The sequence below is a fragment of the Copadichromis virginalis genome, linkage group LG3 (assembly GCF_057382275.1).
Source record: "Copadichromis virginalis isolate Kocher_CV1m ecotype Utaka linkage group LG3, C_Virginalis_male_GT1.1, whole genome shotgun sequence".
Lineage (NCBI taxonomy): Eukaryota > Metazoa > Chordata > Actinopteri > Cichliformes > Cichlidae > Copadichromis > Copadichromis virginalis.
The window spans coordinates 20,129,997-20,150,955 of record NC_140620.1 but is presented as its reverse complement, the minus strand read 5'-3'; the positions used below and the strand labels follow the sequence as shown (position 1 = coordinate 20,150,955).

At 39.5% G+C, this 20,959-nt stretch overlaps 3 protein-coding genes and 1 long non-coding RNA gene across 7 annotated transcripts in view; 2 read left to right on the top strand and 2 right to left on the bottom strand.

Moving 5' to 3' along the window:
• The window catches only part of LOC146713289 (putative butyrophilin subfamily 2 member A3), a 29,014-nt gene extending 10,449 nt beyond the window's left edge, over positions 1–18,565 (bottom strand). The window contains exons 1-2 of one of the 2 annotated variants that reach the window (XM_085447154.1): positions 17,548–17,771; positions 15,828–16,184 (exon numbers count right to left, since the gene is read on the bottom strand). In XM_085447154.1, the coding sequence (XP_085303280.1) occupies positions 15,828–16,184; positions 17,548–17,617 (427 nt within the window). In that variant the 5' untranslated portion in view covers positions 17,618–17,771. Of the gene's footprint in view, positions 1–15,827; positions 16,185–17,547; positions 17,772–18,506 lie in introns of those variants that run through there. The other variant, XR_014917795.1, reaches the window with a different exon arrangement.
• Positions 1–20,299, top strand: part of LOC146713288 (alpha-2,8-sialyltransferase 8F-like) — a 50,469-nt gene extending 30,170 nt beyond the window's left edge. The window contains exon 9 of the mRNA XM_085446525.1: positions 20,241–20,299. The gene's annotated coding sequence lies outside the window, so the exon portion shown is untranslated. The remainder of the gene's footprint in view (positions 1–20,240) is intronic.
• On the top strand, positions 1,128–7,221 carry LOC146713291 (low affinity immunoglobulin gamma Fc region receptor II-like). 3 transcript variants are annotated; one of them, XM_085446569.1, is made up of 7 exons: positions 1,128–1,225; positions 2,567–2,602; positions 2,765–3,028; positions 3,108–3,353; positions 3,440–3,571; positions 4,487–4,564; positions 5,505–5,843. In XM_085446569.1, exons 1-7 carry the CDS (start codon positions 1,192–1,194, stop codon positions 5,717–5,719), a joined length of 1,005 nt encoding a protein of 334 aa, XP_085302695.1. In that variant the 5' UTR covers positions 1,128–1,191; the 3' UTR covers positions 5,720–5,843. The 3 variants fall into 3 exon arrangements, with proteins under 3 accessions (XP_085302695.1, XP_085302685.1, XP_085302704.1); XM_085446578.1 differs by lacking the exon at positions 1,128–1,225 and adding an exon at positions 6,993–7,221 and having other exon boundaries at positions 2,046–2,602; positions 5,505–5,589; XM_085446559.1 differs by lacking the exon at positions 1,128–1,225 and having other exon boundaries at positions 2,041–2,602.
• LOC146713290 (uncharacterized) lies at positions 9,306–10,998 on the bottom strand. Its single transcript, XR_014917802.1, has 3 exons — positions 10,126–10,998; positions 9,929–10,040; positions 9,306–9,848 (listed from the first exon to the last, which is right to left on the bottom strand). It is a non-coding gene; the product is annotated as an uncharacterized LOC146713290 (long non-coding RNA).
• Positions 20,300–20,959: the final 660 nt, after the last annotated feature.

Sequence of the window (20,959 nt, the reverse complement as noted above, 5' to 3'; positions counted from 1 at the left end):
CATAATGCAGCAGGGCCCACAATGGAGGATGTACAGGTATATCCTGTGTAGCATCCCTGGCTGAATGATGGTCTCTTATACTGATGCTTCACAGAGGTTTTATTGGAAATGTTTTTATTTAAACATTCAGTGAAGACACCGTAAGAGCTAGAAGCAAAACAAAACCAACAATATTAATACCATAAGATCAAAGGAAACAAATTTCTCCTGCTCTCATATAGCATATACATCAAATTTGCATCACTCAATTCATTATATCACCTCACTAACTTACAACTACACATAAAGGTCAAGGTCAAGGTTAACAACATAAACTCTATTAAACGACATTTTGATTGCATGTAACTTATTCCGTTAAAGGAAACATTAACAAACCTTGTCAGCCAGGTAGCCTACTAATTGGCAAAGTAAACGTATATATTTTTCACTTTAAGGCACACTATTTACCATATCCTAAAAGAAACGTTACTAACAGCCCTGTAACGGTTTTGCGCCAGTTTCCTGTTTCAAAATAAAAGCCTGGATTTCAAAATAAAACCGAAGTACCTTTCAAACAAACGTAAAAATATTTACCAAATTTAAAGGTCATTTACATCCTGTACAAGAATTTTTACCTCCACTGTGTAAAAAGAAGTGTGTGGGACACAGCTGGAACTATGGAGGGAGGAAGACTACATATATAAAATCTTACACCTAGCATTATAAAATCATAGGCTAATACAGGGCTACACCAACAATTTATGATGCAGTTTCTTTTAGACATTATATATGACATCACTTTAAAATTAGACTCCTTGGCGAGAACACTTCATTTAGTTAAACCCTTGTTGCCTTGCCTCCTATCTCCTCATAAATCTTCCTCACCTGACATGCTTACCCGTCTGGTGTGAGATACTGAGACACGGGAAATGAAAACAGGATGTACAGACCGAGGAAAGAGAAAAAGATAAAAGGCTTTAAGCTGTGAGTCCTTCTCCTGCATTGTTCCAGTGTGAACCAGAAAGTCATTTAAACAAGTCTTTCTCTTTAACTAGATGGAAATTGTTTTTAGCTGCGAGTTTTGTGTATATGTGTGTACTTGTACACATCGCTGTGTTTGAACCAATAGAAAATCTCCTTCTCAGAGGAAGAGGGCGGGCTTTACTTGGTGTCAGTGACAGAAATGAAAAAGAGCTCAAATGAGTGAGAAGGATGATGAAGGAAACATCTGTGCTGTGTCTGCTCTGTAAGTAGAATCTCTGTGTTTGTTTCATCAGCTGTTTTTTAAAGTAATTATTTAATTAATAATTTTCATATTTATTATTTTCTCATCAAAAACTTTATTGAAACATGTTGCTGACGACAAATTGAGGTGAAAGAAAACACCCAAAACAAGTTAAGCCTGTTTACTGATCTGAAACATGTAAGTGTGACAAAAACCTAAGAAATTAGGAAGGGACCCACGAGTTCAGATATCTGAAGTTGTCCCAAATGAAGACTAAACAGATTACAAAATAGATTCCTCATATTTTAAAAACAGATAGTCAGCCACAAGTGTTTGGACTTCAGTCCCAATAGCACAAGAAACATTTTGGGCTTTTTAAGTTAAGCTTTCCTGCCCATCAAGGCAAAGTCAGATCGTCCATATTTTCAACCAAAGTTCAGTGTAGCTTCTGTCTGTTGAGAAAACAACAGTATGTGAAACATGAGTGGGTCAATGTATCCAAGAGTAACTTGGATACAGTTACTCTTCAGTAACTGTATCCAAGACATTTTCTCTCTGCAGATCCCTGTCTGAGCAACGTGGCCCTTTGTTTCTTATCATTAATAGAGAGCTTGGCAAAGACATAATGAAACACAATCAGAGATGGTGCTTAATCGCACATAGCAAAACTGGCCCACTCAATGTGCTTACACATGGCCCATATACCACAAAGAATGACGGCCCTTTGGTGGCCCAGATCTGGGCCAGCACCAGGCCAGTTGCAGACACACTTCTTTTGATCAGTAGCTGACTTGCTGTACCCCTGAGCTACAGCCACGCAGTGGTAAACATGAGTAAACCGTCACTAAGATTTGGATAATGTGTACATTTAAAAACTTTGGCTACCATAGCAGTATAGTATTGCAACATGGCATTTGGGTTTTCTAACTAAAATAGGAAAATAGGAACATAAATAGTGTCATCATTGCCAGACCTGGCAACAATCTGGTTGATATACACCGAGCCATGACACCAGTCAGCCAGCTTGATGCCGGATCCAGGCCAGACAGTTTTCTATGAGCCTGGGCCACATAAACCAAATCATAATCGGTCCAGATGTGGCATGGCATCACATAAACGTGCCATTTACGTCAGGTCTGGCCCACATCTGAATGACAGACCACTGATCACGCCAGAAGTCAGCCAGCAGTGCTGGCTTGACACCAGATCCAGGCCAGACCTGTCTAAGGCTTCTAAACTGGAAATGTGACAGATGATAAAATAAAGCATCCACTCCTACAGTGAGCACCTTCTTTGGTTCTGTTATGCATGGATGGGCTTTTCAAAAAAAAGAATGTTCACCTCAAAGTGTTATTTCTTTAGTTCTGATGTCACTGCTGAGCTACAGAACAAACCAAGGTCAGTAACCTTCTTCTGTCACAGTTTAAACCTGATAAATGCTCACTGATATGACCTGATTGGGTTCATGTTTGCATATTGGATCTTTAAAAATGGATAGTTGCAATGCAGATACAGCAAAACATCCTTTTAACAATGGCAATGTCATTTTCACCCTCACAGCTCGTCTGACTGTGAGTCCCAGCAGCTCTCAGTTCTTTAAAGATGACTTTGTGTCTCTGAGCTGTGAGGAGGACGACAGCTCTGCTGGATGGACTCTGAGGAGAAACACAAGCAGAGAAAACAAGACTCAATGTGGAGCTGAGTGGGGCAAATCTACTGGGAATTCCTGCAGTATCAGCTATATCTTAACAGAGGACAGTGGAGTTTACTGGTGTGAGTCCAGAGAGGGTCCCATCAGTAACATGGTTAACCTGACAGTCACTGGTAAGCTGAGTGTGTGGAGTTAGTGTTGATGAAGCTGTGTGTAAATGGATGAAATGCTGTAGTTTGTCTCTGTGTTGAGGTGGATCAGTGATCCTGCAGAGTCCTGTCCTCCCTGTGATGGAGGGAGATGACGTCACTCTGCTCTGTAAAACAAAGACCACTCCCTCCAACCTCCCAGCTGCTTTCTATAAAGATGGCTCCCTCATCAGGAAGCAGCCTACAGGTCACATGACCATCCAGCATGTTTCCAGGTCTGATGAAGGCCTCTACAAGTGTGACATCAGCGGTCATGGAGAGTCTCCATCCAGCTGGATCACTGTCACAGGTGACACACTCACCTGTCTGTGTTTCTGCAGGTTTCAACATTCATAATGTGACGACAACTTAATGACTGTGTTTGCTTTGTTTTAGACAAACACACCACCACACCTCCAGATATATCCGTCCCTTCATCACTCTCCCTTCCTGTTCTCTCTGTGTTGTCATCTGTTGGATCAGTCATTGCATTTGCTCTCCTGGTAGTGAGATATATTCATAGGAAAGGTAAAGTTGATATTCGGATGTCTGAGCTTTTTTAGAGTTTGTACTCAATATAAATATGTGTGTGTACGTACCTACTGATTTTATTGACTGTAAATTAACCTGTTAATGAAGCAACAATGTTAGAAAACTGTGTGCCTGCTTAGTGAGGTCTGTTAGGAAAGACGGGATTTTAAATCTTCTGTTGGTTTGTTAGGAAATTGGCAACATGGTTTACAAGACTACACTTTCTAACCTCCAATGATTTAGACTTGGTTTTAAGTTGATAGATATTACTGTGTTTTCACAATAGTTTATACAATATAATAGACGATTAACCTCTTAAGCCCCAACGCCCCCTGATACGGGGGCAAAAAGCAGGAGATCAGGTAGGCTTGGGGCTTAAGAGACTAAAGAGATTATGCATTATAAATAGTTAGATAAACACAAAATGGTGAATGATTAGGAACTAAATGAACATTCTTTATTTCATAATTAGGGCTCAAGTTTAACCCTGAAATCAAAATTGTTATTATTATTTTTGAGTGTGTGTGTGTGTGTGTGTGTGTGTGTGTGTGTGTGTGTGTGTGTGTGTGTGAGAATCACCAAGTGTTGTTCTTTGTGTGCTGAACTGTTTGTCTGTGGTTTGTGGTTAACAGATGTTAACTGGTCTGCAGTCGTCCAGTTTCCTGTTTGTCATCATAAATATAGCAATATATATGTGTTATACATAAGTGCTTTATATTTAGATGATACCAACATTTTAGAAGCATCTAGATATAAATTCTAAATCTGACTGTATTAAACTAAATAATTTAAATGAAAAGATCTGATTCATGTTCACATAATGATTTCTGCAGCAGCCAATAGTCTACAAAGAGCTCTATTATCAGCTGCACAACCTACAGCGATGCTCTTCATATGTGTTTTATTGTGCAGGCATTGATACAGATGCAGTCTACTCAACAGCAAGAACAGAAGACATCAAAGACAAGAAAAACAAATCAAAGATGAGAGGTACAGCTCCAGTTTACAGCTAAAACTGAGGCTGATCTAACAATTTAAAACCTTTGAAATGGTATAGTATAATTCATCATCTTTACCATCTTATTAGCTTGTTAATATTTAGTAATTAGCACTGTGTGCATTGGTGGGAACACCACAGGTTGTGTGTGTGTCTGTGTGTGTGTGTGTGTGTGTGTGTGTGTGTGTGTGTGTGTGTGTGTGTGTGTGTGTGTGTGTGTGTGTGTGTGTGTGTGTGTGTGTGTCAACATCAATACACTGTCTGTGAGGCTTCAAGCAAAGAATCTTGATTTGACTACAGTTATATTTTCAATATTGATGTAGGAACAGATCGGGCGGTTTAATGGTGATCATTACTGTTTTAGAAGGAACAGAATATCTTTTTGTTCAACCTGCAGCTCATTTTCTTAGGGACACATGTAACCTTAAAGGTGCTACTGCATTGATTCACCCTCCTCGTATGTGCTAAATGAAAGGTGTGTTGGGACTTTTGATTCATATCTGTGCTAGTTAATAGTTTATAATCTGTGTTAATGAGACATAATTGCCAAAATCAGCTCACACAGTCCTTTAATACAAGAACTTTTTAAAACCACAGCTGCAGCTTCCTCCTGGTGTGAGAACATGCTTACTTTGTGCTCTGTGGTGAAGCGTGTCAGTCTGCATTAAAAAAAAAGTTGCCAGTTTTGCGGCCGTCCACCTGCCTTTTCACAGAACTCTCCCCCACTTCTACGTGGTCATTGTGTGTTTCACAGCAGAGGTATTAGGATTAGGAAAAAAAAAACCGCTCATCAGATGCTGTGGTTTGTGAAAAACATCACTAACTCTTTTCATGCTGCTGCATAAAACAAATTAATAACAGAGGTTTTGTTTTAGTTCAGTAATGTAACAGGAGTCATTCTGTTGTAGTAACTGAAATCTTTTTATTCTGCAGACACAGAATCAGTCGCTGTATACTCAGCAATGAGAACTGAAGGCATCAGTCATGGGCTAAAAACCATCAGAACAAGAAGGCCCAGGTACAGCTGCTCTGTATGTCTTAATGCATGTTCAATTAACCATCTGGACATTGTATTTTCAGAGGGAAAAATGAACATTCTGCACAATAAAAGCAGAACCAAACACAAGCCAACTTTTTTATTCAGATAATGCTCATTTTCTTTTTTTAACTGGACTTCTTTTTATTTGATTTCCTGTCATTTATATCCTGTTCGTGGTACATATTCATATCAAATATGACCAGCATTTGTAATAATTACATTAGTGTATGCACAAGTAATCCCTGTGAACCAGTTATTGTTCTACTCTTTAATTTATATGAAATCAAAGAGGGGGGACTTAAAATGTTCACCTCAGGGACAGTAGCTGCACCCAAATCCTCTCTTGGTGAATTTTCATAATCACAAGAAGTGTGTGTGTGTGTGTGTGTGGGGGGGGGGGGGGGGGTAAAACAAGTGAGGGGCTGCACCAAGAGCCAGAATAAACTGTGAATCATGCATCATACCCTGGAGTCCAGCAATACAAATTAATATTTTGAAAGAAGCAAACAAGCTCCTTTAAATTTGGTTACATAACATCTTTTTGTGGTGTCTGATTTAACAAAGAGAAATCCTGTACAATGGAAATAGATTTTGATAACAACCAGTTTCCTATCAAAGAGCCAAATATAAAAGATAGTTGTGAACTTGCTGGACATGATATCTGTAACATGTAGCCATCTACTGGATGAACATTGGTTGGTTCTTTTTCTCTATCTAAGTGGCATACATCTTTAACCATTCAAAAAAATAAGTCACTAACAGTTCAAAAATAAATTCCAACTTTTGCAATTCCAATTATTGTTTTTAAAGTTATTAATAATATATCCTGTGTAGGAGTGTTTAGCTTATTTTAGAGTTTAGAAATGTGTTATCATAGAATGTAGAACTATTGTAGAGACATTGATACTGCCCTTAATATAATAAAGGCTGATTGTATTGTGAACTTAGGAGTAGATTGTAGGAGACCTCCCCCACTGAGTGGAAATTCCCCAGAGGATGCTGGGGTGGGGGTCTCAACATTTGTAACTGGATAACTGTGGTCTGGAAGGGAGATGGGTTTTATGACCTCTAGGGAGTTACCTACACCCACAGTGTTTTAACTGTCACGCACACACATCCACACACACACGCACACTCACTCATGTGCACTCACACATACACACAGGTATGCTGTACGCATGTTATTGCTCACTCTCAGGTGTTGCAGACATGCTGCAGCTATGGTGATGGTCCCCGTTTCAAAATCTCACTTCTCAGCTTGTCAGAGAAATATTCTGTCGAGGTGGAGAGAGTTTGACTTCTTAATGTCATTTAATGCAGGTGATGAGCTAATTGTTTCCAGCTTGTAATCCTGTTTTTTAACTGTGTGTGTTTGTGTTCAGGCGTTAAACCAGATCCAGACGTTGTCTACTCTTCACTGAAGTAGTCCACCAGTCCAACCACTGACGTCCAGCTGCTGGTCTGTAATCCCCCTGCAATACAGATCAGAAGACAGCTGGTTTTTTAGGTTGAAAACTTTTATTATTACGTTGTTATTATGTTTTATGTCCTCAGAAGCTTCTCTGTTATTTAGATATTAGTCATGCTTGTTGGATCTCTCTCTTGTTTCTGTGGCAGAAATATGGTTTCTCTGCAGGATTAATTAAAATTAAATTTCATTTGTTTTTCTCGTGTGGTTTTGTGGGTTTAAAAAAGGTTTTAGATGGAAAATTTGACTTGTTCAGGTTTGGTTGTGGTTATTATTTAGAATAAACCCCTACTCCAAAATAACAACAGCACAGAAAAAATAAGGTACAGCCTCTGTTGTGCTTGACGTTTTCCTTGAAAGTTTCCACTTTTATCGATTAATTAATTTAAACATAAATTTCAGAGATCACATGTGGTTTTCTGTCACATCCAGACATGTAATGGCATCTGGTGCACAGACATTATTAAGTCGTTGCTCCTTTTCTGAGTGTGTGTAGCCACAGCGGTTGATCACATGATCAAATGTTAATGGGATTTTTTTTTTTTTATCAGTCGTCTGTCTCTTAGTCTCATCTTCCTCACATCTTATTGTAGCTTTAAATAAAATACTCTTTTCTCATCCATCCATTCCCTTCCACTTATCCTTTTCGCTGGAGCCTATCCCAGCTGTCATAGGGCGAGAGGCGGGGTACACCCTGGCCAGTCTGTTGCAGTGCCAACACACAGGGACAGACAACCATTCACACTCACATCTATGGGCAATTTGGATTAACCAATTAACCTATCCCCACAAGCTGCATGTCTTTGGACGGTGGGAGGAAGCCGGAGTACCCGGAGGGAACCCACGCAAACACGGGGAGAACATGCAAACTCCACACAGAAAGACCTGGGCCCTGTTTCAGGAAGCCGGTTTGGAAAACTCAGAGTGAAAAACGACACTCACGGTTGAGTAACCCCGAACTGTCCAACTCGGAATATTCCGTTTCAGAAAGGCTGATAACAATTAGTTCAATCAAGGCGGAGTTGCTTTAACCCCAAGTGAAGCGCGCGGACGAGGATACATAAAGCCCTGATAAGCGGAGCACAGATTAAGCGAGTCACCATGGAGACGGAGGGAAAGAAGGCGCGGTCAATGTATTTCACAGCGCTTGAGGCCGAAATGCTGATGGCAGCATATGCCGATAACATGCAAATTCCGCGGAAAAAAGTAACACAGCGACAGCTGCAAAAGAAAGTGAGCATGCATGGCAAAACATAGCCGACAGAGTCAATGCGTGAGTGTTAATATAAACATTGATCTAGGGATTTCCACCCATTTAACACGTTATTTTATCATATGTTATTTTATCATATGTTATTTTATTTGTTATTTTATACATTTTATTTTGTGATGTGATGTGAGCGCAGGTGCAACCCAACAGGCCCCAAACGTGCCTGGCAGCAAGTAAAAATGAAATATAAAAATATAGTCCAAACAGGTAAGGTGTAATTGTATTATGAGCCATAGTGCTTGGTCTGTTTGTCCCATGTAAATCAATTGCAGTTAGAGGTTACATTAATTTTCTGTCTGTAAGCACTTATTGAAATTATCTGAGCACATTACAAGTACATATTTGCTTACTCTGTATGCTCAAATGTGACCCGTTATAGCCAACAGAAAAAAAGCGGAGGCCCGAAAAACAGGTGGGGGTCCTCCTCCACCACCACTCACAGAGGCTGAGCAGTTGGCCCTCAGCCAAAACAGTGGGCGCCCTGTGGCCGAAGGCATCTCTGCGGGGACATCCTCTGAGTCAATAACCCCGCAAGACACAAGTGCCTACATAGGGGGTAAATTCAAAATAATACATGATGTGCATACATCCTTTCTTCACAGTCACCTTTGCAGTGCTGCTCATTCATTTGATAAACTCTTTACCATAATGGATTATTTTGTAGTGAAGTTATTTTCCTACTGATTTTGCCTTCCCTCAGCCTTGGTTGTCTTTGAGAGCATAATGACAATGAAGTGTAAGGTGCTTGGTATGTTTGTTAATTGCCATTTGGTCCCTTGTAAGTTATAAGTGACCTGTATAAACCTCATATTCTATCAGTTGATGGTGATGGTGTACTGCATCTGGTGCAGCCTCCTGTTGAGCCAGACCAACATGCAGTTGTGAGTAATACTCCACAGATTATATGAGTTTACAGTAGAACAGCAATGTTGTCTATTTCTTTACTACAGGAAAATAATGAAGAAACATTGACAGCTGTTACAGAGGAGGAAGCAACAGAGACACTTTATGAGGTTTACATCTTTTAATACTTTGTGTACAGGAAATACAGGCGACCAATAAAGCCAGTTGAACAAAAAATCTGTTTATTCTTCTTTCAACATGTTGAGGTGATGGGTCAAAGGAAATGATTGTGACATATGGTGTCTCTGACTGCTCTTCCATCTTGTATGTCCGTGGGAGGGTCAGGATGTTCATGGTTTGGATCACTGCTGATGTTTGGTTCAGAAGGACAGTGTTCTCCTCTAATTGTGGCAATGTTGTGAAGAATCACACATGCCACAATAATGTCACATGCCCTTTCTGGGGTGACCCTGAGTCTTTGCAGGCACTGGAACCGGGCCTTAAGCATTCCGATAGTCATTTCAACTCTGGCTCTTGTCCTGCAATTAGCCAGATTATATCGCTGCTGTGGGCCCGGTTCAGGGTCAGGGTAAGGGGTAAGCAAATAGGGTAAACATGGATACCCCCTATCACCAAGCAAGTAGCCAGTGAACTCTCCTAAGACAGAAGGATACACTTCAGTTCAAATGTCCCTGAAGCAATTGGTCTTTATATATTTTAAAGTATTTTCAACTCACCATGTCCAAATTTTGTGCTCAGTGTACATTCACGGAATATTTGTGAGTCATGGACAGAGCCTGGCCACTTGGCTTCCACATTTGTGATAATGTTGGCAGCATCATATATGATCTTCACAGTGCAGAGAACACAAATTAGCATCCATTACTATGATGAAATAATTTGTTAGTTTGAAATGCTACAGGGAACTATGTACCTGTACATTAATGCTGTGGAAAGACTTCCTGTTCACATAGTCTCCTTCATTTACTGAAGGAGCAATAATTGGAATGTGAGTACCATCTATACAGCCAATCACGCCTGGGAACCGTGAAAATAAATGTAAAATTTAAGTAGTAGTTCAAGTATCACCACATCATAAATTAAGTTTTGTTCATCCTGATACCTGCAATTTTGTGGCATCCCTCTTTGATGAATCTTGTGGGTCTGTGACCGGGGAACACCACAGACGAGTACAGGAGACGTTTCAGTGCAACTGTAACATTCCTGACTGCCCGACAGACGGTAGCCTTGGAAACGTGCTCAGCGTCACCAATATTATACAGAAAGCTCCCGTTTGCAAAAAACCGAAGTGCAATACAAATAATATGTACAGAACTGAGAGCATGTCCGCGATGTGTCACATGCGTAATATATGGCCTGAGGATGTTATCCAAATAACTTATTGATTGTGCTGAGAAACGGTAACGTTCGCACAGGAAATCATCAGGTAATGATAAGATGTCCAGACGCGCTCGAATCACTCTCTCCCGGCGGAGAGCTCTGCGGAGAATTTGGGCTTCGATATCTACTGGCTCTTCAAGGAAGGGACACGCCATGTCTGAGACTTCCTACTGTCAGGTTTCCGACAAAGGGGCGGAGACAGTCAGGGTTAGTTGTGGTAAACCTGCTAGGGGGCAGGTTAGCTTCACGGCGTGTGTCGTCATAGTGACTCACTCAGGCTGCAGCTGAACTCGCTTTGTGAAACCGAAAACCCAGAGTTTTCGTTAACTCAGGGTATACTTACTCAGTTTTTCCACTAAACCGGCTTCCTGAAACAGGGCCCTGATGGTGGAATTGAACTCAGGACCTTCTTGCTGTGCGGCAACAGTGCTAACCACCGTGCTGCCCTTTCTTTTCTCATTTCTATGAAAAAGTTTCAAAATAACTGGACAGAAAATTGAGTGTCTGTCTGCTGAAACACTGCAAGGCTGTCAGAGAAGGGAAAAGGAGAAGGAATCAGAGAGTGTTGTTTATGGTCAGTAGTATTTGTATTTGTATCTTTATTTATTTCAGACATAATAAAAAAAACAACAACAATATATACTCGTCTACATGTATTTTCATTTACGAATACGAATATATGTGTAGATTTACACACACACGTATTTGTACAGACAAACAAGAAAGAAATATAATAAAATAAAACACATTTGTCTAACATGAGATAACAGTTGTTTGATCTGAAAAGGAGTAGGAAGAAGTATGCACATACTTATTAACTCCTACCCCTGCTCAACATCTTATTAATCCCACATATTTACCTAATTCTCCTCATCACATATTCCACACAATACACAAGAAAACTTATATCAACAAGGCTGGCACGATATTTATAATTTAAATACGAGTTGACATATTTATACATACAATGGGTGATTGTCTTTTTCAATATCGTATCCTTCCAAGAGTAATTTTCGAAGTGTCTTTATGAACTTGCCAATTCCTGAGCATTGCTGTAATTCTGCAGTAAAGCTATTCCACAGTTTTACTCCACAAATAGTTACGCAAAAGGTTTTAACATTTGACCGTGCTTTAAGAATCTTCAGATTCAACTTACCCCTTAGTTCATAGTCTCCTTCTCTGTCATAGAACATCCTCTGTATATTTCCTGGTAACATATTGTATCTAGCTTTATACATAATTTTTGCCGTTTTGTATTTTATAAGATCCATAAACTTCAATATTTTTAATTTCAAAAACATGTTGAGGTGAAGTAAGGTTATAATAATAATACTTCTCACAATAATATACCAATTTTAATAAGGTACAGGGAAATGATTGCTAGAGGGTGCTGTTACTCTCCAGGGCACTAGAGGGTTTTGCATTACTATTTTTAAAGCCTAGTAGAACCATAGCAACCATATTTTCTTTTTTTCTTTTTTTTTGCATATGAGGAATTGTACTTACATGTAATGCATTCAGCTTGTCCTAGGTCACGGTTTCCTTCCACATGTGGCTTTGCAAAAACTGCATAAAAAGCAGTTGCAGCAACAAAAACACAATATTCCAGAAACACGCTTTGCCGATCTGATCGGCTGTTGAACTCAAGTTACACTGAAGTAGTTTATTTTGATGCACATGCTCTCTTTTTGCAAATCTGCATTATATTTATTTTCATTTTTCCTGCAGTATATAAAAATTGGTGTATCTCAAAAACAAAATTATGAAGACACTCAAAATAAACTTCCTGTGGTTGGAAACTACTTTATGCATCATTTTTCTATTTACAGTTTTGAGGGATGAACGTTTGAATATATGTAAAAAACACAAAAACTATTTTCATGTTTTTTTGTAGTTATTGCACTTTTTATGAATTGATGTAGTTACTATAGACTTAATGCATACATATTATTAAAATTTGGGATGTGATGGTTGTATTGATATATAGCAACTCCCACAAATGGCACTACAGCATCTAAAAATATAAAGATAAGCTCTGGCGGACTTGGTTCCATGGTAGGTCTTAAAGGGTTAAAAACAAACAAAAATTTTTTTTTGCCAGAAAAACAGCCAGATGGAGAATAAAGTGCTCCTCTCTCCCCTATTCTTGAATAAACATTCTGATTCAGTCCTTCAAATTAAAAGCATCCAATTCTTCAAGTTTAATTCCAGGACTGAGGTTTGTATCTGCAGCTCAGATGGAGATTTTGTTTTAAATTTATTTATATAATATATTTTAAATTTGTATTAAAGCCCAACCCTTTCATTATTAGGGGTGTGTCCTCTTTGATTGACAGCATGGTATCATGGGCATCTGTAGCTGCTTTCCTTTTTAATGCAATTATCTGACCAGTAATATGGCTGCTGTGTGGCTAACTGAACTAAAAGACCGTTCAAGAAGTGCTCCAATTTTGGTGAGTGAAATCCTAGGATTTTATTTGAATGTTACTGAGCTCTAATTAGCAGGTAGCTGTCTGCACCATCCACCCAGGCAGATTATTGATGTTTGGACACTTAGAATTTCTTTTGTCTCTATTCACTGTTGTAGAAATTCATCTCGTGTTAGCAATAATGTGGTGCACAGCGTGACATCAAAAAAAGGCACACACCTTTGACGTTGTGTGACTAAATCTCAGCGTTCCTCGTCCACATGTAAACGCAAAAACGAGCTTTCGAAAATCTCCACCCTGGTGGGAGTTTATAAAAATTTCAGTATTCACTGATCCAAAAGGCCGTTTACATGTGGACGAAAGGCCAAAACGCATAGAAGAAGCTGCGTTTTCAAAAATACACAGCTTACGCAGTAAGCTTACAAAAACTTACATGTGGACCAAAACCTAAACTCTGCTGTCAAAACCTAACATTCCTCTGTCAAAATGTAACTCTGTTGACAAAATGACACATACTTGCATCATATGCAAACACTTACAGATCAGGGGGAACACACTAGTCTGCTGTACATAAAACACTGCAGTCCTTGATTCCCATTGTTTATTCAGAAGGCACATTTACAGGGGACACATTTCCAAACAATCATAAACGCAAATAGACCTACTCAATACTGCACATTGCAGTACCATGAATTCAGATAAAGCAAAAAAAAAAAACAACAACAACACAATAGTACTGCAATAGAAAAAACACTATACTGTGAACACAAAAAACCATGACAATTAGTGGGCTCATGGATCCCGCCGTCTGTTGGGGTCTGGCCACAGGACCTCATCAACATCGCAAGCAATGTCCTCTCCCGCTAGGCACCGGGGTAAATATCCTCTTGCTCTCCCTCCATCCATGCTTGCAAAGTTCTTGGAATGGCTACGCTGAGGGATTTTTGTAGTTGGCTAATTGGTGTTCGGTTTTGCAAGTAGGTGCCTTCAGGTGTGTATTTGAGTGGTTGCAATTACCCGATGTGTTTTGTATTTTGGATACATGTGTTTTCCTAATGGCACCCTGAGATTTCATTTTGTGAGCGAAGTGTCTTATGTATGTAATAGAGTGTAGCATGCAGGACCATGTGTGTTGCATGAGGGAGTAGGTGTGTTGCATGATTGGTACTGGGGTGCAAAGCAGCGCTTTTGTTTAAGGTAGGGGTACATGTGTTTGAGGTATGGTAACAACAGCTTCACGTTGTGTTACTTTAGTCTAAGCATGGGTTTATAGTGTTCAAGCAACGGGCAAAAACTGTAAAGAAGTAGCATTAAAGTGTCTTCAATAAAACCAGTGAAATCTCAGAAACAACAAAGACTAAATTAATAAAAATATTATGCAAAACTTTTTTAGCAATGAACAGACAGACTCACATAATGGAGAACTTTTGATGATGAAGCATTTTATTATATTAAAGGAGATGAATCAACAATATGTGAAAAGCTCACTCTGGAGTTAAGTCGAACATACTTCTCTCATTGGGTTCATAATACAGAACACTCCATCTACACTGATGTCATCACAGTGTTTTTGTCTTCACTTGTTTCAGTACGTGTGTGCAATTATACTGTAACAGCTGATCTCTACACAGGATCAGTTTGTGCTGTTCGAACGCCACAGAACAAGTTTGATTTTACAAATAGCTGAGCCTGACTCGCTCATACAGTAACATACAGGACATTAAATACATACATGTAGTGGACTTCCCAACTTATCAGCAAATCCCATGAAATCACTGATGATGACTGAACAGAGTAGTTCATAGAGTCACTATCAAACTTCACAAAGAGACACAATAATGAATAAAATAAATAAAACAGATTGACATCAGTTTGTTCTTATTACACTTCTGCTACTTTTGAAATATTTAAAAATACGCTGTCCTGGTAAACCTTTATATATGAAAGAGAAATACTGCATTATTGTGAAATTTGATTCTCAAGATTAATCAAGTTTATCGTTATCTTAGTTTGAAAAGGGACCTTTATACACATTGTAGTGTAGTTAGCTTAGAGTTGATTTGCATTTTCAGTCCCTTGGCAGGTTACATGCAAAAGATCAACAAAATGTCACATAAATAGTCATGTTTATTGAAGAGCTTGGACTTAGTGGTGGATTAGCCATCACAGAAACATAAAAATGTATTTCAGTAATTACCAACACTTAGTTTAGGCAGCTGTGCCTTAAAGCGCACATTAAATAAGTGATCAGTGGTGTCGTGAATTTGTTAAACATATTTTCCATCACTAATGTTTCCAGTTATTTTTAATGGATGACATTTTTCCTTGAAATCACCAAACATTTCTACTGAACTGAATATTTAGTGTAATTTCTTGTGATTATGTATACTGCTATGAATTTTGACCTGATTTTTTCACAAGTTTTGTTGTTCATGTTCTCTTAGAACATGAACTACTGGTTTTATGTTTTTCTATTGATCATAAAACCAGTAACACTCCAACAACAACAAACCCAGCACCAAAAGGACCAACTTGCTACCAGACCACTGACTCCATCCTCTGTTCTTCCTCCTGTCTGACCTGCAGGTGAGAAACAGGTGTGAGGTGTCAGCTGTCAGGTAGGTGATGAGTGAAGAACAGAACAGAATCAAACTGCTGTCAGACATTATCTACTGCACTCTGATCACATCACTCAGACCAGCTGCTTTCTACAAAGTCTCATCAACAACATCTTTAGAAACAAACATCAACAACCAGGAAGCAGCTTCACCTCTGATCACACACACACTCAACTCTACTCACTCACCTGGAGGATCAACATGAAGGTTGATGATGCTGATGGGCTCGACACTGCGATTTGCTTTCTTCCTGCAATTTGTTCCACTTGTGAACGCACGACACTCGTATGTTCCAGTGTCATTTATTGTCAGATTCATCACAATCAGAGACACGTCTCCATCCTTCATCTGTCTGCCCTGCAGATCCACCCGGTCCTTAAAAGATGGATGCTGCTCATCTGAAACCAAGTTCCCACCCCGGTACACAAGGACATGTTTTGGCTCGAGGTCAGCTCTGCTCCACTCTACAATGTCATTGTTGTTGTTTGGAGCTCGACATGTCAGAGTGACGCTCTGTCCCGACTCAGCTGTGATGTTTTTCTTGTCTAAAAGAGAGAACAACACAGAGTAGAGAGGTTCAAGGTCAAAGTACAACTGTTCACTTCTACAGCAGCCAGACAAAGATCTGTTATTAGATGAAAGCCTTTTATTCTGTATGTGTTCTTTAAGCTGCTCCCTTCAGAGGTCACCAAAGAAAATCTTCTGCCTCTTTATCTCCATCTTGTTCTTCATCTTGTGACAAAAGGACAGCAACTCAAATCAAAATATATCCTAAAGCTGGGCATACAGTGTGTGATTTTTTTCAGTCCCATTATTCAGCTCCTGCTAAAAACTGCACGACTGAATCGCAGGGGTTAGAAGTTCATAGGTCACAATGCAGGGTCATGGCACTGCTTCAAAAGTGCGATACCTCCACGAGGGGTGACCAGGATTTCAAACAGGTTTGATTTTCTTGCAATCATACCATTGATGATCGGGAGCCGGTCATGAGGTGTTAATTGCTTCTCATTACCCCATGTATACTACATGATGCATGACACACGATTAAGGGTTCTTTGGGTGGATCCCCAAAGAACAGACAACCAAGCTTCTGGAGAGCCTGCATGACCGCGGGGCAGACGGTCAGCACAGTCTCCCTGAGCCTAACATGGTTAAATACCTTCCCCAGGAACCAAAGGCAGTACTCAGCTATTTCACACCTTAAGGTTCACACTCCCTTGCTACCTCCCAGAGACCTCAAAGAGACAAAAGACTCTTCCTGTGGAGTTGTCTGCTTCCCCCAACTTCCTTACTAGACCCCCACCATTTGTCTTACTGTATGAGTGTGAGACATGTTAAAATCCAGTGGCACCAAGGCATCATACAATAAAATAATGTGATTAATACATAAGTAAAAGAAATTCCTATACATGGTCGAGTTCATTGAGACTCTGGATGTCCCTGCTTTTTATTGTAATATGTGGACTGATGCTTCTAAATCTTGCCTCTGACACAAAACCTCCAGACAGTAATAATAAAAAAGAATAAAACTATTAAAACCTTTCAAGCAATAAATAATAAAACTTGAACTGAAAGAAGAAAATCATCTGGAAACTAAATTAAACTAAACACAAAAAGTCAAAACAGAATAAAAACTAAGTAGGAAAAAAAACACAATAACTCTGTTCCAAAAACAAAAACATCCTGATAATATGAACATAATGTGTGAGATCTCACAGAGACACTTCTTTGTCTCTGTGGGCTCTGATCACACCGACATGTTAGGTCCACACAGACTCCACCCAGCCTCGTGTCTCCTTCACAAACACGGAAAAACTGAATCAATATGAAAATAACTCTTCAGGAAATGTTGTTAACATGTAAAGCAGACTGATGCTTTTCCTCTCTGTCCCACAGAGTGAATCTCACCTGCAGAGACAAACACGAAGAGGCCGACAAACAGCAAAGTCGAGCAGAGCGACGCAGTCACAGCAGACATTTCCGTGTTCTTGAGCTCCGACGCTTTGATTGTTCTAAATGTCTCAGGATGGTTTTATTGAAATAACTGAACCTGAGTTTAAATCCTGACTACATGAGATTAAATTTAAGGTTTAAATGATCCTGAAAGTCTCTGACTGAGAACAGATCAGACTTTTTAGCCACTTGAATGATCTCCACAGAACAACACAAACATCTCATCATCAATCATCAGCTACATACTAAAGACCATCATCATCCAAAGGACTTCAAAATGACGTCACTGTATAAACATGTATATTGTACTATGGAGGAGGCAGCATTTAGCTGTAGCCTGTAGATTACATTAAATGATTAAAGCCAGTCGCTGGCTCTTTCCTATTTTGTGGCATTTACTTTAAAAGAAGAAGAAGAAGAAGAAGAGGATGACGTGAAATGATAAACCACATGATAATGAATAAAAATGGGTGGTCGATGTTTCGTTAACATAAACACCCCAGTTATAGGGCTATCAAACACAAAGCAAAAGACAAAAGGAAGGTGGACTAAATTTTTCCTTTGTTTTATCTCCTCTAATCTTACCCAGCCAGCAGCTATCCTATCCTACCAGCCAACAGCCAGCAAACCACCTGTTTGCCATTCATTATCCACCAGGTTATCCTGTGCCCTCAAAAACCCCCGATGGGTCAGGAGGTGGCTGTTCAGAGGTGAAATAAAAACAACGGGCAACAACACCACCCTTAAAGGACCAACAGCTGTTTACAGCAGGTTTGGCTTCTGTAAATGTGAATAATAATTTAATATTTACATAATAAATGTAAATAATTCAGCCAATATTAGCCAATAAAAAGATTAAACAGGACACAGTAAAAAAAAAAAATTAATTCAATAAAATATCAGTTATTACTCACTCACATATCCAATCAGAAATATCCACCCGAAGATGAGAAAAGTTTGAATCTATTTCCGAAACTGCTTCTCTGTTTTCCAATCAAAAGGAATGGCAGCCTTTATAAGAATGACTCTAGGCGGTGTAGCCCTGTGATTGGTTACAGCAAATGTGATAACATCAGAATGCTACCATCTGTCTACCATCTGTTGCTGTTTATGAAGAAAAATGAATGGAAAATAGCTGAAAGTTGCTATTGTAGAAACAACATCCCAAATTACCTTCTATCACCTAACTGTTTTCTACTGATCTTGAAGGCCATGAGGTCAAATAATGATTATAATGTTTAAAGTGCTATGAGCAGAAGATGAACCTCAGCATCGTGCATCACCATAGTGTTTTCTTACCCTGTGGTTTCTGTTTATGCAGTGGTTTCTGCATAAACAGACTTTAAAAGGTGCTGGATTTACTTAAGAGACACAGTAAAAGTTTTATGACTCAACGTTGTAGACAGGGGTATTTTTGTGGCTGGCTATACAACATCTGTGTTTGTACAAGTTTATTTTTCAAAAGGCAGACATTTAAAATAAACATACAAATGGCATTTACAAAGGTTTGCTGCATGTGTTTTATTCCAAATTGCCAGAAAAGTCAAAGAGCATGTGATGTGCCTAATGTGAATGTGATAATTGCTTCTAGGAGTGTTTATCCTTTCCCTCTCATTTATCGGTTAGATATTATCATAGAATGTGCGTAACAGGACATTTGGGTGGTTGTCTCAAACCTGAGACTCGTAAACAAACTGAGACGGGTCCGGAGCCATCAAGAGCCAATCTCACCATCACCTTCATCAAGTCAAACTATGTTAGTGTGCTGAATTCATGTCTGAATGTTTCAATATAAAATAAAAGATTTTTAAAACCTGCGCACGTGGCACAGTAACAGTACTAATTAACACACATCTATTTGCAAATAAAATTTTGCAGAGATTTCAGGTTCCTTCCTGTCATCATTTTATTATACAGGGAGTGCAGAATTATTAGGCAAGTTGTATTTTTGAGGAATAATGTTATTATTGAACAACAACCATGTTCTCAATGAACCCAAAAAACTCATTAATATCAAAGCTGAATGTTTTTGGAAGTAGTTTTTAGTTTGTTTTTAGTTTTAGCTATTTTAGGGGGATATCTGTGTGTGCAGGTGACTATTACTGTGCATAATTATTAGGCAACTTAACAAAAAACAAATATATACCCATTTCAATCATTTATTTTTACCAGTGAAACCAATATAACATCTCCACATTCACAAATATACATTTCTGACATTCAAAAACAAAACAAAAACAAATCAGCGACCAATATAGCCACCTTTCTTTGCAAGGACACTCAAAAGCCTGCCATCCATGGATTCTGTCAGTGTTTTAAACTGTTCACCATCAACATTACGTGCAGCAGCAACCACAGCCTCCCAGACACTGTTCAGAGAGGTGTACTGTTTTCCCTCCTTGTAAATCTGACATTTGATGATGGACCACAGGTTCTCAATGGGGTTCAGATCAGGTGAACAAGGAGGCCATGTCATTAGTTTTTCTTCTTTTATACCCTTTCTTGCCAGCCACGCTGTGGAGTACTTGGACGTGTGTGATGGAGCATTGTCCTGCATGGAAATCATGTTTTTCTTGAAGGATGCAGACTTCTTCCTGTACCACTGCTTGAAGAAGGTGTCTTCCAGAAACTGGCAGTAGGACTGGGAGTTGAGCTTGACTCCATCCTCAACCCGAAAAGGCCCCACAAGCTCATCTTTGATGATACCAGCCCAAACCAGTACTCCACCTCCACCTTGCTGGCGTCTGAGTGGGACTGGAGCTCTCTGCCCTTTACCAATCCAGCCACGGGCCCATCCATCTGGCCCATCAAGACTCACTCTCATTTCATCAGTCCATAAAACCTTAGAAAAACCAGTCTTGAGATATTTCTTGGCCCAGTCTTGACGTTTCAGCTTGTGTGTCTTGTTCAGTGGTGGTCGTCTTTCAGCCTTTCTTACCTTGGCCATGTCTCTGAGTATTGCACACCTTGTGCTTTTGGGCACTCCAGTGATGTTGCAGCTCTGAAATATGGCCAAACTGGTGGCAAGTGGCATCTTGGCAGCTGCACGCTTGACTTTTCTCAGTTCATGGGCAGTTATTTTGCGCCTTGGTTTTTCCACACGCTTCTTGCGACCCTGTTGACTATTTTGAATGAAACGCTTGATTGTTCGATGATCACGCTTCAGCAGCTTTGCAATTTTGAGACTGCTGTATCCCTCTGCAAGATATCTCACTGTTTTTGACTTTTCTGAGCCTGTCAAGTCCTTCTTTTGACCCATTTTGCCAAAGGAAAGGACGTTGCCTAATAATTATGCACACCTGATATACGGTGTTGATGTCATTAGACCACACCCCTTCTCATTACAGAGATGCACATCACCTAATAT

Excerpts from the sequence above, each read along its gene's own strand:
- LOC146713291 (XM_085446559.1), top strand. The coding sequence starts at position 2,509 with ATGCATGGATGGGCTTTTCAAAAAAAAGAATGTTCACCTCAAAGTGTT. Across the intron at positions 2,603-2,764 it reads GAGCTACAGAACAAACCAAG|CTCGTCTGACTGTGAGTCCC; the intron begins GTCAGTAACCTT and ends TCACCCTCACAG. Across the intron at positions 3,354-3,439 it reads CAGCTGGATCACTGTCACAG|ACAAACACACCACCACACCT; the intron begins GTGACACACTCA and ends GCTTTGTTTTAG.